General features: G+C 40.5%; 1 protein-coding gene across 2 annotated transcripts in view; it reads left to right on the top strand.

Moving 5' to 3' along the window:
- col4a2 (collagen, type IV, alpha 2) overlaps positions 1 to 25,249 on the top strand; it is a 58,641-nt gene that overhangs the window by 799 nt on the left and 32,593 nt on the right. For both annotated transcript variants that reach the window (XM_083908792.1, XM_083908791.1), the window contains exon 4: positions 21,285 to 21,365. In XM_083908792.1, coding sequence (XP_083764918.1) covers positions 21,285 to 21,365 — 81 coding nt within the window. The remainder of the gene's footprint in view (positions 1 to 21,284; positions 21,366 to 25,249) is intronic.

Raw genomic sequence — 25,249 nt, 5'->3', positions numbered from 1 at the left:
TTCCTCCAGTGGGAGGAGAGTTCTTTGCATGGCAAAACTAAAGAGTTTTCTTGTGAAATGATTCACGTTGCCATGTTTCTGTTTGGAATTAGTGCGTTCCCATTGTTGATCTTGTTGAAAACGTGTGTGAAACGCAATGGCTGCTGGGACCGCTTAAAACATTTTCCCATCACCAAATAACCCAGCTTAAATGTGTGGGTTTACTTTCGACTAAATTGTACACACTCGTGGATCGTCACGCGATAAATATGTTTCGTCTTTTGTGTCGCAATGTTCACACGCTGATGCTGTTGTGTAACCGTGCCTACAAATAAACAAACTAACAGGAACAGGTGAAAACAGAGCCTCCTGCCAGATGTGATAAATAGAAATTGGATATCAAGTCGTAGAGCTACCATGTTGTGCTTCACTCGACACTATTGACCTGATGGGGCTTAAGAGGTGAGGTCATGACCCTTGTAGGTATGAGGATATGTGGCAGGGGTGGCTCGTCAATAGGGGGCGCTAGACAATGCAGACAAAAGAAGTGTGTTCACCAGTCCATCACAGGGCCACATACAGAGACAAACAACCATTCACTCACACTCTCACACCTACGGTCAATGTAGAGTGACCAATTCACCTAATCCCCATATCGCATGTTTTTGGACTGTGGGAGGAAGCCGGAGAACCCGGAGAAAACCCACGCACACACGGGGAGAACATGCAAACTCCTTGCAGAAAGGCCCTTGTTTCGAAGTTGAACCAAACGGGACTCAAACCCAGGAACCCGGGTCTTCTTGCTGCAAATGCAAGAGTGCTAACCACTACACCAACCGATGGGCTCTAAATAATAAAGAAATTTAAATGATTACTCACACAGTTGGTTGTCCATCCAACCATCCATCATCTACCGCTTTAGGGTCTTGGGGGTGCTGTGCCTATCTCAGCTGTCATAGGGTCATAGGCGGGGTACACTCTGGACAGTTTGCCAGTCCATCCTAGGCCACATATAGTGACAAACAACCATTCACTCTCATATTCATATCTACGGGCCAATTTAGATTGACCAATTTACCTAATCCCCAAATCTGCATGTTTTTGCACTGTGGGAGGAAGCCGGAGAACCCAGAGGAAGTCCAGATCCTGGCCAGCGAGTGGACGTACTTCAGTGACTAAGTTTTTATGCACATGAAGTTCCCGCTAAAGCTAGCCTGTGACTCATGTAAATAGCTTATCCCTGTAAGCATTACCCGAATAAAACCTTATTCCGGTAATAAATAACCCAACTAAGATTGCTTGGCTCTTACACCTCCGCAGCTGTTCCCTCTCTCTCCTCCTCCTTCCCCCATCTTCTCTCACCATCTCTCCCTCACAGCTCCGATCATCGCGTTTTGATCTTTAATCGATCACTTGCCGCTCACTTTGATCTGCGTTCTTTTGATTCATAAACAAATTTTCAGCTGCAGCTGCAGATCAGTCTGTAGATCGTAATAAGGCACACAACTTGTAGAAAGACCTACATGACAAACTGGAGTTATCTTTCCATTCACACACACAACTAACCCCTAACCCAACATTTTTTTTTTATCAACGGCCACCAACCACTGATATGTAGTTGTATAAAGTGTGCCTTTATGTATTGCAAAGCAAAGTTAGATACTATACTATGACAATACTTTACAATGTCAGACAATCAAAATCTCTGTTTCTACTCAAGGTGACGGACCATTTCATTTTGGTCACCTTTAAATGACGTCATCAGCTTTACCACTACTATGAAACATCAGAGTGAGAGATTCTCTCCTGTTAAACATTTTATAAGCACAATCTACATGGATGATTGTCTTAGGTAAAGGGTGAATTATATATTTATTTATTATTTAGCCCTCAATCTTAACCCTCAATCTCAAAAATGTGCACTCCCGCTAGTGCAAGTGCTGTCCCGATTCTCAGAAAAATTACGTTTAAGGGCTGTATCGCCCTCAATAGTGAGATTTTCCGAGACCACCCTTGGGAGCAAGGGCTACACAGAATGCATTGCGTGTTTTGACATAACAAAGATGGCGCCGAAAGCAGCGAAAAAAGTACACTACAATTTTCTTTGTTAATAGAGATATAAAAATTATGAAAACCATTGTATTATCTACTTTTAGGCCCATATTATGGATTACTTGCATCATTGTTGTGTAACGTTTATTTTTGCGTACACACGATCGTTTGCTATGGTTTACTTTTCAATAAGCCGTGGTGTGTGGTAACTGTCAGCTGAATATGTCCGTGGTTGTGGTATTTGTATGAGTATCATCTTATAACTAACTGACAACCTAATAACTTGACTGACAAACGAATCGTAATAAATAATCCCATTTCTAAGTGACAAAATAACCCTCAACACTTGGTTTTGAGGGCCAGTTAAGATTAAGGGTTGAGTTTGAGGGTTAAGATTGAGGGTTAAGATAGGAATTGGATTAGCCCACAGTCTGCCATCCAAACATGATTCAATGGAAAACACTTAGCGTGTATAGACCCATGGTGCATATCCTGTTATTGGGGAAAAAAAATGCATGTTCATTATCAGTGATGCAGCTCCACGTGTTTGCTGACATCATTTTCCCCCATTGGAAAATACCCCCATATGTGTAAAAATTGTTATCTTTGTTGTACGCCTATGCCTTTATGGGCGTCCTGAAGGGTGAAATAGATGATGCATCAAATGATTATGATGTTTGGCCTAGCCAACATCTTCTGTTCATTACTTTTTATCATTTAAAGATCACAAAATGCTCTACATCAGCACACCATGAGCTTGATAACAGAGCAAAAGAAAAAACAACTTTGCACATCCATTTCTTAATACAGGTGTTACGTAGCAAGGAGACTTTCCCACTGTCTGAACTTGCACGAATACCTTTATTGTTGCGATATTTTGCTGTTAGATGTGGATAAAGCGCTGATAAAAGAGTAAAAAATTTATAAATCACATGCTGTCTGATCCTGTAGCTCATGAGCACGATGTGCTTTTCTGTTTGTTGACGCTTGTGCAGAATTTCAGATGTTCAGCAGCCCTTTTAGACATTTAATATAATACACAAGACTCTCATATAAAAAAGTTATTTTCTTGTGATGAAAAGGCTCCGTTGTCTCCTCCTTTTATCGGATTTCACCAGACATCTATTCAAAGCATGTGACACAGCTCAGCTCCTCTGTGTATTGTGCAGCTTTGCTCCAAGGTGGTGATGAGAGGAAGCAAAGGGCTAAATTAAATTTGTCATCCTCCACATGCTCGGTGCAGGCAGGTGATTATACAAAAACAAAATAGCTTCAGTTCCTGGGTGTGACAGACTAACAACATGTGACTTTTTGAAGAAAAAATCTCCATCAGATATGTTACAGATGTTGTTGAAAGGACGATAAAGTTTCATTTGAAGGTTTTGAGGTAGTGACAGTGAGTTGAACTAACATTTAAAATCATTGCCGGAAGCAGAAACCAATCACACTGTCACTTTATGATCTGTATCGTCCAACACTCGCAGTTTCTCAAACTCAACTGTGTCTATTTCAGCTGTTTCTGTTTAATATCAAACCCAAATCTAGCCCCTGGGACTGACGCAGTTCTTTGAACCCGACCCCTGCCTCTGCGCCATATGACTCTTTCCCACCGTCTGAATCCATGTGACATTTTACATTAGGAATTCCCATGCTTATTAATTATGAAGATTGTATATCATCTATCTAAAGTTGTTGTTTTTTCTTCGAATTTTCACATTCAGTTACTTTTGGAGACAAGTGGGACCCTTCCTTTCATATGGCGCTTTTCCATTAGAGCTGAAACAATTAATTAATTATTAATGGAATACTAAATTAATGGTCAACTATTTTGATAATCGATTAATTAATTAAGACAAATGGATGGGTTAATTAATTAATTTGTGGACAAAAACGAAAAAAAAGACATTTGAGAACATCGTCATTTCCAAGTTTGACAAACACTGATAAAAGTTTTTCAGCGTTTCTTCAGACATTTTAAATTTATATTTTCCATTATACAGTTCGAGCACTACTTGGATCTACTCTAGTCGGTTTGGTATCAGACACGTTGTTGTCCATTTCTTCATAGTGCCTCTGCGACACACACAACAGCAACGAGCAAAGCAGTTCTTTTCGGTGTACTCAATTAGAATCACTTAATCAAAAAGAGTAGTTCCTGCATGACCGGAGCATAGATTCTGTTCTGAACAAAAATACAACGGAATGGGTTGTGATTCCGCTCACGATCGCCTGCTTTTTAACTCCTCTGTTAAATACTGAGCCGTCCTTGCTAAATGTTGGAGATTAACGCATGTTTCCAGGATTTTTATGTCTTTTTAACTGGGCATTGTTAGGTTTGATTCCTGATGTCACTCTCATGACTGTTCCGGTGACAACACTCACTGCCAATTGGCAGGAAGTCTGTCGACGTCACATTTTAGTGACGTCGGCTCAGCTCCATCAATCAGTGAGCCCTTTGCACAGCAGCCATTTTGATAGATCACAGAAAAATAAGTGATGAAATCCAAAATGGCTTTGTTGTTGTTCATGTTAGTCAGGACAGTGTGACCTCAAAGTGAGGATGCTCAACAGAACTTCTGTTCTGTGATCTTGGCTGCTGTGCAAAGGCCCCACAATCAATTATAGTAATATTTCACTTTCATTGTGTATTAAGTGCCAGAAAATAGTAACTAACACAAATCCATTGAATACTAATTTTTTAGAAACTTAACCTACCATTTAGCCACCCATCCATCTTCTACCACTTTATCCTCCAAAGGGTCACAGAATCTCAGCTGACATAGGGCGAAAGGCGGGGTACACCCTGGACAGATCACAAGTCCAACCTACCAATTATTTAAAACTAAATTTGATAGATTCTGTTACTCAACTGAATGCAGTATTTGAAGATAGTTTAAAAGTAAATTGGGATTTCTGCCTATATTGATTAATTCCTCACGACTCCTTCTGTCACATTTCCAAACCCCAAAGTCATGATTGTTTGTCAAACCATCTTTAACTGAAATGTGCCACATCCAGGACAGTACAGGACAGTTTTTACCGTACATCCAAGAATCCAATTATCTGTATTTCCAGCTCTGTATACCGCTCAGATATGCGATACGTTTAGTGGGAAGTTTGGACAATGCTGCTTGTGATAGCTAAAACATGATTCCGTGCATGGGTGCAGGTACACCCCCTCTTTGCGCACACACACATAAACCACACGCGTACATGCCATTTATCAGTGTGCACTGGCAGAGGAAGGAAGGCTCTTGAGGCAGTAATGTTAACAGGATGTTTCGTACGGGGCCCTTTGAGAGGCTTTGATTCTCATGTTTGAGAATTATATTTCAACATGTGTTTGAGTACGCTGGGGTGAGAGGATGATGCTGGCTGCGGATGTGTGAGTTGTGGGAATTTTGTCTGTGGCCAAGGAAGAAACGTTTTTGGCGTCAGATTCTTGCAGTACTTGGAAGCCCAGTGGCAACGTCTGCTTTAGTGATTAACTTCTTTCCGGGCCGACTGGGTGATTGTGTGTAAATGTTGCATCCGTCTGCATGTGCCTTTTTGGCACTGTATTCCTCCAGGTCAGACCAAATCAAAATATTTTTTTTTGAGGTTATCCATTGGAGATTAGGAAAGAAAACATTGCAAAAGATGGCAGTACATTCATTAAAGGGTGTAAGGTGATGCTTTGTGTTACAGTTCACTAGGGATACTATAAAAGCACAAGCCTGCTTTTTAGATGTGCATGAGCGATGTTTGATGGGGTCACCAAATGGAAATCAGACACGTGACCGACCTCTCACATGTGATTGTTTCATGGCGGAGGAAGGCATGTGTCCGGCGCGAGGGGGAAGATGTCTGCCTGTGATAAGGGGAAAGAAAAATGGCAGAGCATCCCTTAGTGGCACATAGTGGCTGTGATATGGAATGTGCCTGGCCATAACAATCAAGGGAAGAGGCCATTGTGCGGTGCTGCAGGAAACCACGAGGCTCAGATGAGAAGCCTGTTTGTGGGGCTTCCCTGTCAGCGATGTTTATGTGTGTGGGTTGTGCAGCGAGGAAAAGACTGCAAGATAAGTGGCATGCAGTTTCCACTGAGGTGTTGCCATCACCTCAGGGATTAACCCCTCTGACCTTTGCGCATTTTTTTCCCCCTGTGTTGAATTGAGCTGGTGTGCATTAGGTGTGTCTCTTGATACAAAACGTTTCCTGCTTTTTTTTGGAGGTGAATGAGGTGGATTGTGAAGGTGATTATTTTATTAGTGTCTGTGATTTTTTTCATTGCAACTGCGCGGAAAGGCCTGGCATGCTTGGGTATTGTTGCTGTTGAAAGCAGGTTATTGTGATATCTTTAGATATTTGAGAGATTTGTGTGGAATTTGCTTGTGGGGTCCTGGAAGATGTCTTTAATTAGTCAGCCAATTTGCTTTTCACCGTTGACAGGATGTGTGAGCGTGCGCCTAATTTTCCTTCTCTCTTTATTGCACGTGCAGTGTGTGGGGGCTGTGTTTGTCTTTAGACCTCATGAAGTTAGATTCTAAGGGAAACATCCTGCACGCAAAACTGTGCAAAGAGAAAATAGATTATCCAGAGAGGTTCTCTAAACAGGAAAAAGGAAACAGGGTGGAGTTAAATGTGTCAGGGTCTGCTTTACAACCCAACTGGATCCCACATAGTAGTGCGAAAGATGTATATTCACAATGTCAACTCAGTGGTCCTGTTCGTTGTACGATACATGCAGCAACACGAGAGAGGTTTGCATGATGTATTTTTTTAGTTATGTTATTGTTTTATCACAAGGAGGCTACGATGATGAGAAAATATGTCGAAGTTCAGTATGGAAGGCAACAGGAAAGTGGTTTGATTCCATAGATAATCGCCGTTCATGCTTCATTTTCACTCCCAGTCATGTGTAACAGTCTGTGGTCACACACAACACATGAACCTCTGCCCTGGTTTGTCTGTTTCACAGAAGTTGAATTTACAGATATGAGAAGTACTTATCTATACTGTAAGCAGACAGTAGCATCCTAAAAAAACACAGAGTACATTCCTGTGTGCCTCAAGTTCTTTAAAGGCCTCTCAATAATGTTCTACCTCCTATGTCTGCGCTTCCCATTGACTCACTGACATCAAGACCTTTATTAACAAGGCCTCATAATTACAAACATTCACAAGATGACATTTTATTCATCATACAACTTAATATAACCGAATATTCGGCCACCAAAACATTCTGGCTGTAAATGGCCAAAAAATACTTTTTTCAGTTATTGGCCGAAAGACTTTTAAACCAAAACGAAACGACCGAAACAGGATGTAAAATTGCGGCCAGCAGGCTCCTGTCTATTCCCGCTTAGAGTCTGTCCAAGATCATTTTTGGAACTCCAATAAAACGGTTTCAACAACACGGTGGAACAGCACCTATTAAATGCTGGAAAGTCTCTTTGCGCAAAAGCGAAACTTGGCTGCATACAGTGCAGATTATGAACTGCAAATTAAATTAAAACAATGGTACAGATCTATCTATCTATCTATCTATCTATCTATCTATCTATCTATCTATCTATCTATCTATCTATCTATCTATCTATCTATCTATCTATCTATCTATCTATCTATCTATCTATCTATCTATGTTGGTATTGAATGTTTGTCAAGGGTTGAAATTGCATTAACAGTACAATGTACATTTGTACATGTCCCTCCATCCCTAGCATTATTATTATTGCGGTCCCTTCCTGACACTCATTAATTCCGGTTTGTTTAAACGTAAATCACATTCGTGAACTCCGGCAGTTTCAGCTGACATTTATTTGACTTGCAATTAAGTTTGGGAGTCAATTCATTGTGGAATTTCTTTCTGGAAAATCCCAACACACTGTATATTTGGATATGTATGCATCCGCCCCTGTCCTTTGCCCTTACTCCATCTTACAGTGATTAATGGAGGGACACAGGAGTCCCATCAGACTATGCTGAAAGAATTCCAAAGTCGTGGTCCTTCCCAGTCCTGCTAGGCTTTAGCCTGCCTGTAGAACTCTCACTTCCTTTTATAGCCACATTATGCCTCTTGTCCACCCCTGTCTTCTGTCCCCTCACTCTTGCTTCATCTATCTGTGAAAGGGACATTCAGCAGACACTGTCCTCCCTCTCTTTTTTTACTCTTCCTCTCCCAGCTCGTCTCCTTCACATTTCATCTCTCTCTCTCAGTTATCCCGCTCATTCCCCCCTCATGTGATCCCCCTGCACGTGTCTCGTTGTGCATCTGTCTGTCCTCAGTGGAGGTGAGTCTCCTCAGTGAGCTCACATGGAAAGATTGTGTCAACTGTGTTTACCTTTAAAGACCATATGTACATTCTCACAAATGTATCCTGGGACTTCTCATGTACTGTCTGCTTCAGCAGGTGTCTGCAGAGTGATTGAACTTCTTTACTAATTTATCTGAATTTGATTTATTGGGGAGAGGGACTTGGGGATTAGTCATGGTCTCAATCATGATGTCAAATCTCTATCTCATCAGGTAGGAGCACGGCTGTTCAATGATCTCACTGTTGGGACTAGAGACATAATTTCCTTCCATTATTGTGGTCTGATTAGACTTCATTATATGTTGGGAAAAATTATTTAAACTTAGTAGTGGTGCAACTCCATGGATGACAATCTCTTCTTTGTTTGCCCTCATTTTTGGTTCATACACACACAGTGCACATATTAAGTCTTAATGACTTTGTTTATCCTTTAGATTTTCTTCTCGTGTCACCATGATGTGGATATATATGGGATTTCTCCCCAAAAAAATGAATGGGTTGCTAGATAATCTACCATCAAGCACAACCATGTTCCCTTATAGGCTTCCCCCACTATTCCTACAACCCCCTAAATAATAACAAAAGTCAAACCTGACTTTCCTTGAATTCCTGTCAGCCCTCATTTTGTCTGATTATCCTCATTTTTTGGATTTCCTGTGAGGGCATAAAACAAACAGTTATATCCTCAGGCCTCTCAGTTGTCCAGGTTATTCCGGAAGGATCACTGGATCTGGATGTCATTGATCTGATATGATTAGGAGGGCTGAGCCCAATCTGTCAGCACAACTAGACAAGACAGGCTGCCCTTATGGCACCAAAGACCAGGACAGCTCCATTTATTTCATTCTCTAGCAGGAAGCCATGATTACAAGTGTTTGCCCACTGGGAAATGGAGTTGAGTCTCTGTTTGACCTGAGGGAGGGGGAAGGTCCAGCTGTGTCAAGCCCCGGGCAGAACCTGGAGCTGTGTTTACACTGGAGCCAGACCAGAGGAGTACAGTGGGAGTTTTTTGCTCTGCCCGACTCAGGTCTCTGTGCTCCAAGTTCATGTTCTCCTTCAAAGTCACGTCCTGCTCTTTGCAGAGTGACCCTGTCCTCGTGCCTCTGCAGCTCCCTTTTTCTAACTCCCTCTACAGTGTACTGTACAAGAAAATGTAAGCTATTGTGACATTCACCAAGCTTACTTTTCATGTCACGGTCATACTTAACTTATCCATTTAAGTACAATTTAGGCAAAATATAGGCCATAAAGTCTCTGAAGGTTCTGTGAGTGGAGCTGCAGTGATTACTCGATTGATCAATTTGGTGATTGTCTGTGATCAGCAGTTGCCTGAAGCAAACACTGAGGCTGGTCAAAAAGATCTCCACAGACCCCTTTCATGAGGAATACCAGCTCCTGCCTTCAGGAAGGCGTTATAATAAATACAAACACTCATTCCTTCCTTATTCAATCACACTCCTGAACCAAAAGTTAACCCCTAAGGAGAGTGTTCATTAAGTTTTCACCACATTCAGTGTGTAATTTTAATGTATTTTAGGGACTTGAATTTGAATGCATGTCATAGACTTGTTGCAGATTTTTTTGGCTCGGACTTTGTGTATTTCTACAATTTTCTGTGCAAACAGACAATAAAGTCTGATCTTACCATTGTTTTGACGATACAAAGTTTGTCAGATATTCTTGTGTCAATAGAAAGCAAACCATGCAAGCATCTATGTCCATATACAGTAGTGTTTTCACGAGAAAAACAACAAATAATTGTGCATATTCCAAATAGAAATACCCTTATAGGCGGGATCTCCAACGTGAAGCTTGGAGAGAGCAGTTGGTCCCAGTCCCTTTCCAAGTAGCACACCAAAAGAAAGAAATGCACAATTGCACACAATTGAATTATATTTTGTAATGTTGATCGTAAAATGTGAGTCGTGGACACCAACATTTTGTAAATGTTCAGGCAAAATGAGCTCATTCAGTTTGTTTGGGTTGAAATAAGCTATGAGAATGAACAACAAAAAAAAACACGAGTAGCTCTTCTGTTTTTTAAGGTCGTATAAAGGGTGTCCAATCAGCTGTGTATCCCTATATGTTAATTCAATCTATGTCAAAAGTCCTAAATTGAACTAGACAGCAGCACAAACCACTAGGCCCTCACTGTCAAATAAAAAGCAGACTTCAACACAATCTCTTTGAAAATCTGCCCAGATCATCGTCATACCTTATCAGCTCATGACAACCCTTAGTCCCATGTGTTTCCTTTCTTTGCTGTAGATGTCTCGATGTTACACACCATTGATTTGGTCTTTCTGCAGCTGCTCCACATGAAATCACAACTTCATGTATATTATATCACAGCTGCTGCCCTTGTAAATGTGGCCGTTTTCATTCACTCGTCCGTTGGTGGCCCAGGCTTTTTAACCCCACTCTCTGTTCTGTTTTTCTTTTGATTTTCCTTCTGTGTAAATGCGTTTGCCTCGGGATGTTTAATGACAGAACACTGTGACTACAGCACTTAACTCTCCAACAGGAAGTCGACGGTGGCGTGGCAGGAAGTAGAATTAGCTGTAAAGAAGCACTGGTGCAGACAAACTGTGGTGGTTATCGTGAAAACAATCTGTCAAATCTATTATTGCTGGCAAGAGAATGTTCCTTATCACCTTAGCGGACGCATTTGGGATATGCAAATTGTTGCCTCATGCCTCAGTATGCTTTGCCATGGCTTTGCTTGATGTTTATCTTTGTGTGTTTTCTAACTGTTTTAGACGTTTGTTTGTTCAACAATTGTAGTCTGATTATTTGATACGATTCTCTGTTGACTATTGTTGGAAGGCAAGGCTGCACAGAAAGTATAAACTCCATTTTAACATGCTGCCCTACTTACTAATGAAATAAATGGATTTTATTAGGTAAATAAAGTGAGGTTTCAGTGGAGAGATCAAGAGATTTCGGGGTAGTACGATGTATCCGTCACTGTTTTCACATGAATTAAACAACCGAGACAATATTTGCTGCAGCAGACTTCCAGATTTACTGTGAGGAAAACATTTCTTTCTACCCGCATGTGAGTCACAGCCAGGCAGCAGCAATCACCAGCATGATGCTGCCACCAGTCAGTCCTTGTGTATGCTTACTCACACAAGCCTATTTGATTTATTTTATGTATACTGTCGCACAAAAAGTCACAGGGGTCATTAAGACAGGCTTGTTTCCTCTTTCTATCCACTGGAACTACAACGCATTCAACCAAATTCCTCCTCTTTTTTAGAATACCTCAAGGCTACAAGGAGACTGCAAACACTGGTGAAGTAATTCAGGATATTGTTCAAGATCTTTCTCAAACATATCCTGAACTCCAGGATCAGATCTTACCCTCAGCTAGATAACATCAACTTGAAGTCCATTTGTTTAATTGTCAACTTTGTGCAAGACAAAAATCAGCCTTAAAATGTAAACTGTGAACATCAGTCGTCATTCCAACGCACTGAGCCTCATATATGAAAATGTTAGCTATGAGCGAAACGTGCCTGACGTTACAAGCTACCTCATAATTCATGACATTAACTCAACTGCAGGGAGTTCTTCCCAGAGATGGTTCTCAGCTGGCAAAGGGAGTATTGCACACTCAGAGTAGAATTGCTCTTTTCCTGACATTGAGATATGGTGCAGATATCCATCAAGGCATACCACGCCTGTTTCTATCACACATGTGGGTCACATGTACTGTAACCATTCTCAGAGACTCACGCTGAAGGTTGCCAGGTGTTTCGAATTCAGCAACTTTGCTCCTTCGCATTGACGCCCACATCATTATATATGAAGAAGAGCAGCTGTAACCTTGGTACATGATAACAGTGGCAGGCATACATGTACACACACACACACACACACACACAGCCAAAATTAAAATGATGAGAAACATACACACACACAGAAACAAAGTGCTACAGAGTTCCCCTTTCCCTGGGTAATGTATTAGATCATACAGTATGTCATTTACAGTTGGTGTTCACAAATTTGCAGTGTACTAAAACAACACTACTTACCACATGGTCATTCCTCCACAGCAGAGTCCATTTACAATCATCAACTGACAGTTTTACTTGCAGGATTTGAAAATTGCTGAACTGTAGCTAATTTTTTAGTTATTAATTAACTACAATTGCAGCCCAATCTGACAGATATAGTGTGTCTGGACCCATCAGCCCTGAAAATCAATAGTTTTATATGGCGTAGTATGTCATAGTGGACAGATCAGTGACTCCTCATGAACCCCCAACAGAAAGTTTAGCATGTTTGATTTTTTTATCAGTGATTTTGATCATTGAGAGCATGGAGCGCTCTGTTATAACAATTTCCATTTGATTCTTCATCTTGTGTTCACTTACAATTCATTGCTTTATAACTATAGTAGTTCCTCTATTATGTGACTTGTTTTAATGCTTGCACAAATATCACGTGACGGGAAAGTTTAAATATGTAAAAGTGAGAATCAACTTCAGGGAAATAGACTTATTATTATTGGAGACTTCGGACACTAATATTCTGAGCACTTCTCTGTGACATTCAAATTGTGCTCCATCATCTTGCAAGAGTGCAAACAAGCAAAAATGGTGAAGTGAAAGAGGAATGACAGTCCAAACTGACCTCTTCTCACAACCTAACACAGCAATTGGAATTGTCCAGCCCCGCCCCATGGTCAAGCCCTTCTTCCTTTCGTTGTCATCACGTCGGTCATGATAATTGGTTGGGACAGATTGACACCGTATTGTCGTTCTTCACAACTCCATGGTTCTGTGATCACCTAATGTCACATAGTGACAGACCAAAAGATTGCATTCTCATCCCAAGAGCCCCATATCCTGCCGCTCTGTCACGTCCCTCATCATTGCCTTACAGATGTAGAGGGTACCTGGCTGCGTCTGAAAGAGACGCACCTGGCAGCGCATTTAGACGCCCAGAGCAGCTGCTGTGAGTGTCCAGCTTTAACATCACTGTGAGCATCAAGCAGGTACTAAGCAGTAACTGACAAGGAAAATATATTCTTGATTATTTATGATTTGTTATTGGGTTTCCATTGGAGTAAGGATACCTTAAAAGATACCTTCTCCATCTGTCAGGAGACCCCGTGGGACGTGACAGAGATGATATATGACTGGGATGAGTATAGATTGAACCTCGGCTATCTTTAAATATCTGTGTGGATCTTGGTCTAACTGAACCTGTTTTGAACTTGCATCCTTTTATTCACCACAGAAAACACATGCACTGTATGTATGCAGATTCTTGAAATATGCTGAAATGTTGGAAACAGAAAATATGTCTGAATGATGTTTGAGCTCTGCTTGAACAGCAACAGATGGAATTTGTGGTGGAGGTGGCAAAAAGTCACAGATGGGAAGATGGTCGCGTTTCTTCTTGCTCAAAGAGTGTTGACTCTCTCGGTGGGATCGTAGTGGCATTGGCTTTCTTTTTACTCCTCTGGAGTCCAAAGTGTAGTCACTAGTCATGTTTGCTTGTTGCAGCTCACTGACAAGGGTCTGACAAGTAAGTGTCGAAGGGAAATCGTCACCCTCAAAGTTGAATAGTGGGCTCAGACATTCCTCTGGGTCAAGGTCAAACTGGAAAGGTTGCAGGTCATATCCTTCATTAACGATGAACAGCAGCCTCTGACAGACGGTTCCATGGATCCACCACTTAAGGTTTCTTGTTCTGGGATTTAGTTTCTGTTGACACTGTCCGCCTCAAGAGTCTTCATTACCGTTTTGGCAGCAGCCTCAGTTCTGTCTGCCTTGACCTCCTCCTCATTGTGTGAGTTAGTGATGGGTATTGACATGTCACCACCCATGTCAGATCAAACACATCCTGACCTGCAATTGTCTGTGATCTTAGTGCATTTGATACCTCGAACAAATGGCGACTGTCATGCTCCACTGTGTGAGAAAGCAGCTCAAACAGGCTGTTAGTTATTTTCATCGCCCGACTTTTAGAGGGACTGTTGATGACTGAAGGATCCATCTGTGGCATCAAAGCTGATTTGCAATGATTTTTAAACAGCAGCAAATAAAACATTTGTGTTTGTGTGAATCTTGTTAGGGAGAACAGGTATTTTACTGACCTCCTGTGAATCAGCCACATTTTATTTATTTTTTTATAATCTTTTAGTATCATAGGTATTTTTTTGTGAGGACTTTACTGGAAAGAATGTGAAATTTAGAGCTGTGTGTTAACATCATAGACCCACATCTGTCTTTCTCTGCTTCTGTGCATGTGTGTTTTATGCCTTGTTAGCTGTTTCAATCACAGGGGAGAGGCCTCAAAATGCATTTTCTGCATTCCATTTCAGGGTGTTAGATTATTTGAAATTCAATTTCTCTCTCTTTTCTCTTTCTATTTAAGTCTATTTGTAACGTTGAACCATGCAGGGACTTTGTGTTCATTTTGTCAAATTATTGTGCTCATTATGGGGGTTACTGATTATTCCGACAAAATTCTCAGTTTATTCCTCTGCAACTTTTTGTTCTATGACTGCAGGTTGTTTTGTCTGCATTTGTCTCGTCATTAGTCAGGTGCTGTATTGGCTGCTCTTGACGTTGACAGGATGTGGAAGGAAGTGGTTATGTCTATGGTAAACGTACTACTACAATCAGTGGGATAAAAAAACAAAACAAAAACATAACAAGACTGCGACGATTCAAGCTAACCACAGACTACCCACACAAAGCAACAATTGTGGAGTATGAATGTGCTGCACAATGGTGGCACACTAGAAAAAATAGCGTATTAAGGAATTAGTCAATAAATGAATAGCATGGACTTTTTTGGGCTAACAATTTCATAGAGATGGATTTGATGATTTAGGCCTATGAACAAAACAAAAAGAGAACTTAGATACTCCGTAAGGAAAAGAAAATATCACTTAATGTTAACAATTTCAACATAACACTATGATTTAAAATTGTAATTTATAACAATAACACAGATGACAAAAATGTTATATTACATTTACTACTAAAAAAAAATGTTCTTTTGCTTTGGTAAAAAGAAGTTGTGAGTGTGACAAACTGACATATAGACAGGGCAATGTGTCTTATTTAACTCCAGGGTCATCTGATAACAGGACGTCTAAATGTGTGTCACTGCTTGAAGGTCCAGCGTATAAGAATCTGTGACATGCAATAGTGAGACTGCAGGCTGTAACAAACGAAGGACTCCTACGCACACTCCTCGCTTCTCCACATCAGTGAACTACGGTGGCCTTCGCATACCATAAGAATGTGATTTGCCCAGAGGTGGACAGAGTACACAGCTTTATTACTTGAGTAAAAGTACAGATACTCCTTGCTATATTTTACTCAAGTACAAGTAAGTACTACAGTCAGATGTCTACTTAAGTAAAAGTACTGAAGTACTTGTTTTTGAAAGTACTTGAGTATCAAGTGTACAAGAGTCCATTTTCTAAATATTGCAAGCTACAGCTGGCAAATTGGTGTGTGCATGTGGTTTTGACTACTCAAACGTATCCGAGAATGTAAAAAAGCTGCATTATCTCAGCTAGCCAATCATTTAGTGCATTTCCATAGCTACAATCTAGCTTAGAAATGTAAGGAAGTTTATTTCAATGTGCGTACCTTGGTAAATGCAGCAAACACTTGAAGAGAACACTATCATTAACTTGTTCAGAAAATTGAAATAGTCTGGTGAGGTGGGACCACGGGATGGCACATTTCCGGGATGGACCTACTGCGTCTTCATCCATGGTTTCATCCATTGTTTCGTCTCTCAATTAAATCTGACCATGGAGTTGGGTTTTTTTTTGCTGTTTTTTTTTTTTTTTTAAAAGAAAAAGTAACGGTTATGGATAGAAATGTAAAGTGAGTAAAGAGTACAATATTTGCCTCTCACATGTACTTGAGTAAAGTCATGAGTATTCCCCAATACTCGCCATAGGGGAAGCCTATGCCTAAAGTATATCTAAACGACTCATTCTTCATGAGAAGTATCTTCAATTTCTGCCAGTAAACCCTCCTAAATGTTACAATCTGCACCTTTAATAGTGCAACGTAAAAGCATTTGTAGCCATTTTTCCTTTTCAGAGGAACATGTACAGAGCGTGTAATTAAAACCAGTGCTCTTTGCGTCACTTTTATTCTGGAAGCCATATAAACCTTCCACATTTCTTTTTTTTATAGCATCGATAAGAATGATGTGTGTATGAATCAGCAGGAGGGAGAGTAAAAGAGAAAAAGTGAGCGTGAGAAAGAGTGCTGTGTGTTGACCCAGCTGCTTTTATTCCATTCACATGTACATTATTCTGAAGGAGTTGGTGCATGTTCAGAATGAGGAGAGGGAGGAAACCAAAACAACATTTCTCACTAAGAGAAGCATTCATCTGATCACTGTAGCATGTAAACTAAACTTATAAATTTAGGTTATCATAGGTTTTCAATTAGTTAATCACGGACACGCTTTGAAAAGCATGTAATGATTGATGATGGAAAATACAAAGAATGCAGAGGAAGAGATGAGCAGGTGTGGGTTGATATTACATGTTTACATCTGTGCACTGAAACAGAGCAGAGACTCGTGAGACTGGATCCTCCGGTCCTCTAAAGGTAGCTCACGGGACGTAAAAGATGATCAACACTGAAGAGTTGTACTGTAAACCACAGATGCCACGGATGAAAAATCCCAGCAAACCAGATCCTTGGAGCTCGTTGGGTTTATGACGAGTGTTTCGTATCATAATACTGTTGTCTGACAGACCTCGTAACAAAGACAAAGGAAGTTCTCAATTACACTCTTAAATCATTTATAGAGCAAAGAAAGGAAATAGTGATGTCTTCTTTATCAGAAATGGGAGACGGTGCTCGATCATACAGACTAATTTGTATTTGTTGGACGAAAATGATCATTCACTACTTTCTGTCTGAGAGTTTTTTTTAATCTGCAGATGAAACATTGCATCTGGTAAAAGAACCGTTTTTCCAATATTGAGACTGGGAAACAGTCATTAACAGCTTATTGTGGTCAGATTTAAAGTATTAGTCTGACCACATGCTTTGGTGTGAGGCAGTTTGGATTCACGTCTTTGTTTTTGCATGTTGTGTGGTTATATGTTGGCAGCTTCTGGCCAGCACATCGTAACAACGCACGGGCCATTTTCTTTGCTACAAACATAACTAACTAATAAATGTGTCTTTCCTTTCACATCTGTTGCTTGGTAAATTTAGTTGAAAAAGTGAAAGTGGTTTGAAAAGTTGCCAGATCTGGTTGACTGTTTCCAGCCCAATCACATCTTTAGAATCCGCCCAATCCAATAAAAACCAGCGCAAACTACGAAGTTGCCAGAAAACCCTGTAAACCCGTAAAATCATAACAACATGCTATAGAAAACGACACATCCAGAGTTCCATATCTGCATCAAATAACCACACATAAATGAAAGATAAATAGATGTGTGCAAATTGCAACCCACAAGAGCGCAGTAAATCAACCACAGGCTACATAGTGCCAATCCCAGATTAGTAATAATGCCAGATGCACTTAAAAAGGTCGTGTAGGCCTAATAAATTTCATTATTTACATCACAAATTACCTCTATGAGGACTACAAAAACTACACAAATGTGGACAAAAGCAGCCCAAATGTTATTCACCTGCCCAATGTAATTTTTTTTCCCCGCCTGACATAAACAAAATCTGGCAACACCGGCATTTTGTGTCCTACCTGCCGTCACTCATTGACCATCATTTCCACCGTTTACCTAATTTTCTCTGAGGAAAGAACTGTGCATCCTGCTCTTTGTTGTTTGGTTTATGTTTGTGAAGATTAATCAGACAGGAGCTAAAAAACAATGCAGTTTATAGTGTCTGGATCAAATAAACACTTAACAAGTGGGGAACTCCCCATTTATTATTAATGACAGACTGTTTTAGTTTTGCTTTGACAGTTTCATTATTAAATTAGATTAACACAACAATGTTAGTGGGTTTTTTTTCTGAAAACCCACACACATTGTCACCCAATTTGTTCCCAAGGTGTTTTCTGCAGCTATGGAAGAGTAGGTAATTGTGTCAGCGGATGCAGAAAACAGGATACAGCAGCACAGTCCTATTGTCTGCTAAAACAACCCTCAGCTATTTTCAACCTGTAAACTGTAAAGTTGAATCGATGGTGCATTTTTCTGCATGACGCGTAATTGCCTTTATTGGAGCCAATCCTTTGTGTGTCTGTCCGGAGGTGACGCAGTCTATTGTCTGTGGATTTTTTGGGATTTCCACCTCAATGTGGAGAAAGGTCATGCCGTGACTTTGCCTCCACTCTAGAGACTTCAATGTGGCCAAGGTGTCCAAAAAGACAATGTTTTGAAAAAAAACTATTGGTTTCAAAATTAGGATGTACAGTATTTTGTGGAGAGAATGAGTCAGTCGCCAAAGTACACAAGCAGCTAATTCTGACCACATCACTGAGTCTCTTCTCTATAGTAAACAGCAGTTTGAAAGGAACCCACTTACATCCACTGATAGTTAACAAGGTCACGCAGCCTTGTGCAGTCTAAGAGGGCGAGGAAAGAGGGTCTTTTTTGTTGTGGTGATAGGAGACCATTAAAGGACGATGTCTGTATGTTAAAAGAGGGTCTTTGTGTGTGAGGAGGTTCTCAATGTCCCCTTTGTCAGTGGGATCGCTGGGATCTGCTGTCAAAGTGAGGAGGGAGAAATATTCTGATTCATTATCTGCCACTTTGTTACCACTGTGGGCTCTTTTCACTTTTTTTTTTTAATAAGCAAGAAAGGGAGGGTTTTGAGGCATTTGCTGCCTAAGCAGGCTATGGTATGGCTGCGTGGGCGGAAGACGTAGGTCGACACAAGACAGAGACGTCATGACCAGCTCCATGGAGCCTATCTGCATGTTTGTAGTTTATTTTACTGACACAGTAGTTATTTGATCATTGAAGGGCCACTGAGAGGCCGTTTTATCTAAGCCCCCTATAGTTAGGAAACATGAAGTCGACTGCTGAATTTGTTTGTGAGCTCATTTGTATTCTCTCTCAGGCACCAAAGGGAGGTTCTCTGGAATAATTCAGAAAGCTTTGTTTCCATTCAAGCATTTGAACGGAAACAGTGCTGCAGGGTTTAGTCAGTGATTAACACACATAGAACATGCAATTCAGTGAATTTTATCAATGAATTTGAGCAAATGTGTCTCAGCACTTCATGTTGTGCGTACACTTTTGCGAGGCCTAAAATTTCAATTGGCAGAAATCTATGGAAGCATATTGTATTCACTTCAAATTAAAAAAGGCCACCAATTCTGCTTAGAATTGAAGTAACGAGCAAAGTGTCACGGTCTCAGATGGTGTGCGGGTATGATACAAATATATATTTTTTTTTAACATTTAAGGTGGTGCACCAGATAATGAATTGCAGCTACATTAAATCTGCCTATAAGTGATGCAGAAGAGGAGGAGGATAAAAGGCACATTTCTGTTTAACAAGCAGAGTGTGCATTGTGAACTAACATATGCAAGAGCATCTAATGAAGTGTTTAAATAGCCAAGAAAACACTGCACCATTTAGACCAGGTTTTTGTTGGTCAATGATTGGTCAGTGGTATTCTGATTGCCTCAAGATTGCAACTCGCCAAAGACTGACCACACACCCATGGGCGCACTGTTGCTGAGCCATTTGGGCACGCGCAACTATTTGTGTGCTGCATTCATTCAGAAAAACAGATCTTGTGAATTCAGACCCCCCAAAATCTTGCAAATTCATAATTATCTTGAGTAATTTAACAGGTTACCTTCTTCTATATTGTTAATGGGGGTGGCACCCTAGCGCCCCCCATTGACAAGCCAATCCAGGTAATATTACACTAATTATATACACTATGCAATAATCCTTGTATTATAAGACATAGATAGAGCACAATATATGTCTAAACACAACTAAATGCCCATTAAAAGGTTAAGAATGGGATTTGGAGGGGTTACATTGTTTTCACAGCTGTCCACCATTATCCTGCTGTCAGCTTCCTCTGTGGAGTGTCAACATCCATTCAAGTTACCCTTGTTCTCCTTATAATGAAATATTGACACTGTAAAAGAGACAGAGAAATCTGTGAAGAGTGCTGCAATCTCACAAGACTATAGCTCATTACTGTATTGATGTATTTTGTCCCAGCCCTACTTCTAAAAAGTAAGAAATGAGGTCATGTCAAAACATCAAAAAAGGAAATAGATTCAGTTTGAATATTACATGTGGTTTAAAGAAAAAAGAAAGTTCACCAAGACTTTGTTCTCTTTTAATGAAGGTCTCCAGCTATCTCAGCTGGCTCAGGGCCTCGTCTCCTCTGACCTTTGAGTTGGGAAATCCTGTTTGTGTCACTGCTTTCTTTCATCATGTCATGTCCACACTGACCCTATGAGCTGTCTGTGTACTGTGTCATTTCTAGCACAGATCGGCCTGTGACGGTGGGTGGTTGTGTTGGTATGCAGACATCCAAAGACAAAATTGTCCCCATCTGTCAGTGGCCAGACCCAGCATCTCTGATGAATAGGACTTTCATAGCTGTGTGTCCGTCATGAGTCATAGGAGCCGCATCCTAAACATCCTCTCTGAACACCAGACCAATTTACTCAACAGTGCAGACAGCAACGCTCATGTTTCAGAGCCGCAGGCATAAACAGCAAGTGTATTCCCTAACCACAGTGTAAACAAACACAGGCATTCACACCTACGCAACTGCAGTGCACAACAAATGACTTAACACTTTGTCTAATGTACTGCATGAAGATAAAGGCAAGCGATGCCATATGGGTGGAAGCACACTCTACGTCTTCTCTGTTTAATGCAAATGCAGTGGACAGCTTAATGCTGGCTTTCTGTGTATTTGACCTCTTCTCTCTGACCTCTAAATGCCCATGTCTAACATCCATGTTTTCTGTTTTGTGTCCGACAGGGTGGGAAAAAGCACAGTGGCCCCTGTGGAGGAAGAGACTGCAGTGGAGGCTGTAAATGTTTCCCAGAGAAGGGTGCTAGGGTAAGTCCCAAACTGTAGAGCCACACTGCTCTAAATAGCTGTGTAAACATCCATCTCTCTCTTTCTTTCTCCTCATACCTCTGTGTTAAACAGCCTCTTGGTTTTCAGGCTGAAATACCAAACAAGGCCATGATCACACACATGATGCCTTCTTCTGCAAATTGTAATATCCTAAATTGGTTACTGAATTAGATCTTTTCCAAGGCTCACCATTTATCAGTCTGGGTTATCGATTGCTAATAAAGCCCAAGCAGTATAGTGCAGTACAGTACACACTCATCTTGAGCTGAAACAATTAATCGTCAACCATTTTGATAATCGGTTAGAAGCTTTTTTCATGATTAAAACAAGATTTCTTACTTAGTTGGCTTTACTCAGTTTGGCATCATGCACGTTGTTTTCTTTTACTCTAGGGCAAAAGAAACATAACACACTATGCATTTTATCCATTTTTGAATATTTTTGATTGTCTGAATCAAATCGGTTGAATCGAGAATCGATTTTGAATCGAATCGTGACCCTAAGAATCGGAATCGAAGCGAATCGTGAGCATCCCTCACCTCCCTACTAAATACACCAGACTCCTCTGTTAAATTTTTGAAATTTCCTCACTAAATATCAGAGATTAATGCATATTTGCAGGTTTTTTAAGTATTTCAACTTCACATTTTAGTGTCGGCTCAACTAATCTCATCAGAGCAGGTACCCAAAAAAGCACCAGGTACTATTGCTAATGGAAAAGCAAAAAAAAAACTGAATAGAGTCGAGTTAAACCTAGCCAATCCGACAATGGAAACACAAATAAATGCATGACACTCACAGAAGCGTCTTATCAAAACCTAAAAGCCCTTTTTTGTGAAATGAAAGTGTCTTACCAATGCAATATAAACATGTTAGATGATGTATGGGAGACTGCACTCCTTAAAGTCATTAGTTTGAAATACTTATCAGACATTGTTACAGTTTAAGAGAATCAAGTTCAAACCATTAACCTCAGTGATAGAGGAGGTCTGAGTGGAGAGTGTCTGCAGTGTGTGGAACATTCATTGGGGCTAGAAATGAAAGACAGAAAATAGAGAGGGAGCTGATGCCTTGTTTTTTTTTTTTTTTCTTAAACAGCAAGACAGACATAGACTAAACATGCCGAGATAACAAGTTTAGAGTGAGTGACTCGGGTTATGCATGATGAAAATTTATCTTGCCTTCATACACGTGCTGGTGAGATCATCAGATTGCTTTCTGATAGTCAGACTGAAGTTCTGCTAAAGTGTTTGCCATGGTCAAAATCAGATATCCAACACTTCTATCAGCAATATCAGGAGTTTTGGAGTGTTAATATGACCAATTGTTTAAACATGCACTTAGAATGTAACTTGGGTTATTCTTATGGTCATTCTTGTTGGCTCATCAATACCTACCAACAAAAAAGTAAATGTACATAAGATATCTACATATGCATATAGAACATGTGGCAAAAGAAGAACTTTGCCAATTAAATTTCTGCTGTGAAGTAGGTAGTAACTTCTTAGGAAAGTAAAACTGATGCCACGTATACAAAAACATTTATTTTTACCTATTGTTTTAAAGGGAATGTCCTACTTTACATACAAACATTCCACAGCAAAACTGTCCAGTTTCCTTTGTTTCTTTTGTCTTTGAAGAAAGTGCTCACAGGAACTATAAATGTCTCAGATCAACAGTGTGACGTGGAACGAGAAAATCTCCAGAATAGCACCTCCTATGGATGGAGTCATATTTTAAATCAGTACAGAGGTGAAAACAGGATTTGTCTTTAACAACTGCACTCCTGGCATGCAACAAGACTTTACCAGAGCAACTTTACAGTAGCCCGACCTTTGACTCGCTGTGAATACAGGAAACCCCACAAGGAGGCATAGAGAGCGAAGACCAGAGGAAGTTTCACGTTCCACATCCGAGGGTCACAGGAATCTAGTGACAGGGTCAGCGGTCTAGCTCTCCCTGCGTCCTGTTTTCTCTCCCTCTGTCTCTGCATCAACCAGATGCCGAATGCCTTTAGTGAGCAAGTGATAATGCCAACGTAAAGACAGCGGAGACCTCTTACACACTCAGTCCTTGACATCTGTGGTGCTTTGTCTATGAAAACAAGAGAAGATAGAAATAAAAGCCAACTCTGCTCAGGTCCTCCATTTGTACACATCCAAGACGAGACAGATTTATCTGTACAGTTTGGAAATATCTGTAATTTAGTAAAGATTAATTATATATACAATTTTGATTTGGCCCTGAAACTAACTACCGTATTTCCAACTTAATGATGAGACTTTGGGAGAAGTCAGGCATTAGAAACATTGTTTATTTGTGACAGTTGTGGTCTCTGGACCTCAGAGCCTAGTACATTATCTGATCCAACTGAAATTCCCCCCCTTAAATGCATTTCCCAACAGATGTGCTTGTTTGTGAATGCGATGGAAACCTAGATGGATTATCACAGATGTGTTGATCCCTCTGGCTCTTTTGCTTATTGTCGATCTCCCGTTCTTCCAAATCTTTCCCCCTGTGTAGAATCACAACGATGAACGCCTCACTGAAAGGGACAGAATGATCCGCCGCAGCTGCTTGGATTTGCTAAGACTTGACGCAGCTGTGGCGATTAGGTGATGGTTGTTGATGGGTAAATGGCGGCTGTGTTAATGTCAGCATCTCAGTTTGGCTGCTCTATGAACGAGCAGGTTTCCGTTATTGGAGCAGAGTCATCAGTATGTGTCCATTACTGTGAGACATAGATGTTTAAAGGAAGGGAAACAGTTGTTGGATACTAAAAATGATCCTATATTTAACTGCAGACCCCTGAGACGGAGGCTACGTCCACATTATTTCAGTATGTTAAGTTAAAAATGTCCACATTACAACTTAGCGATGCTGCTGGCTCCATTTTGAATTCTAAGATAAATTGAATTCTAAGGTAAAAAAAGACCTTTGAAAACAAAGGCGCAGATACCTGCTTTTAGTTCATGATTGTATCGCACTCTACTATAAACCTCCACTGAACTTGTTTAACCTTGTCCACCTGAAACAAAGCATATAACTGCACAACATTGTAAATACGTGATATATTCTTTTATTTCTGCGTTAGTATGGACAGATTACCTCTAATGAGGAGTTCAAATGCTATACTTCTGAGATAATAGGAAGGATGTAGCCAGAGAGAATTATATCACTGACCAGAAGGAGGAAAAAGGGAAATAAATTATGTTTTATTGGGGGGAAAGAGGGTCACTTGAGGTAGTTTCATGGATGAAAGGAAGAATTCATTTGATAGAAGTCGCCATAATATAGAAAGTTGATGTCGACTGGATACAAATCCAGACAGAGGAGAGAGACAGACAGAGAGAGAGAGAGAGCGTGAGAGAGACTGGGAGAATGAACTGGATTGTTCGGTGGCGACTAAATATGTTAATTTCATGGATATTCTTCTAGAAGGAGAGCAGAGATTTGGCAAGGCGACTCTCCAACCCTGTCACCCACTTCACTGAGATAGGAGTGCAGAAAAATATCAAGCTCCCCACAGACTTCACACAGTCCTCATTGTTCTTCTGCATTGTTTGAAGGTTGGACTGCTAAACATTTGGTGACAAAAAAGGGAGAACAATCGCCTTTAAATGGAGTTACAGCAAAATAAATGGTGTCCATTTATAGACTGTGCTTAAAAGCTGAGGAACACGACAAAAGATCTGCAACCAAATAAAGAGAACAAGAATGTCAGGTGCTTTAACTAAGCTGGTGCTGTATTGTAAAATGAAAATGAGGAGATAATGAAGCACTACAGCCTCACTAGAAAACATGTTTAAGGCATCAATGCTGCCTTTTGTTGCCGGTAGTCTGTCCATTTTCTGTTTTCAGAA

The sequence above is a fragment of the Microchirus variegatus genome (genome assembly GCF_963457635.1).
Source record: "Microchirus variegatus genome assembly, chromosome: 22".
Classification (NCBI taxonomy): Eukaryota; Metazoa; Chordata; class Actinopteri; order Pleuronectiformes; family Soleidae; genus Microchirus; species Microchirus variegatus.
The sequence above is the reverse complement of the archived record's forward strand: the minus strand, read 5'-3'. Positions and strand labels throughout refer to the sequence as shown.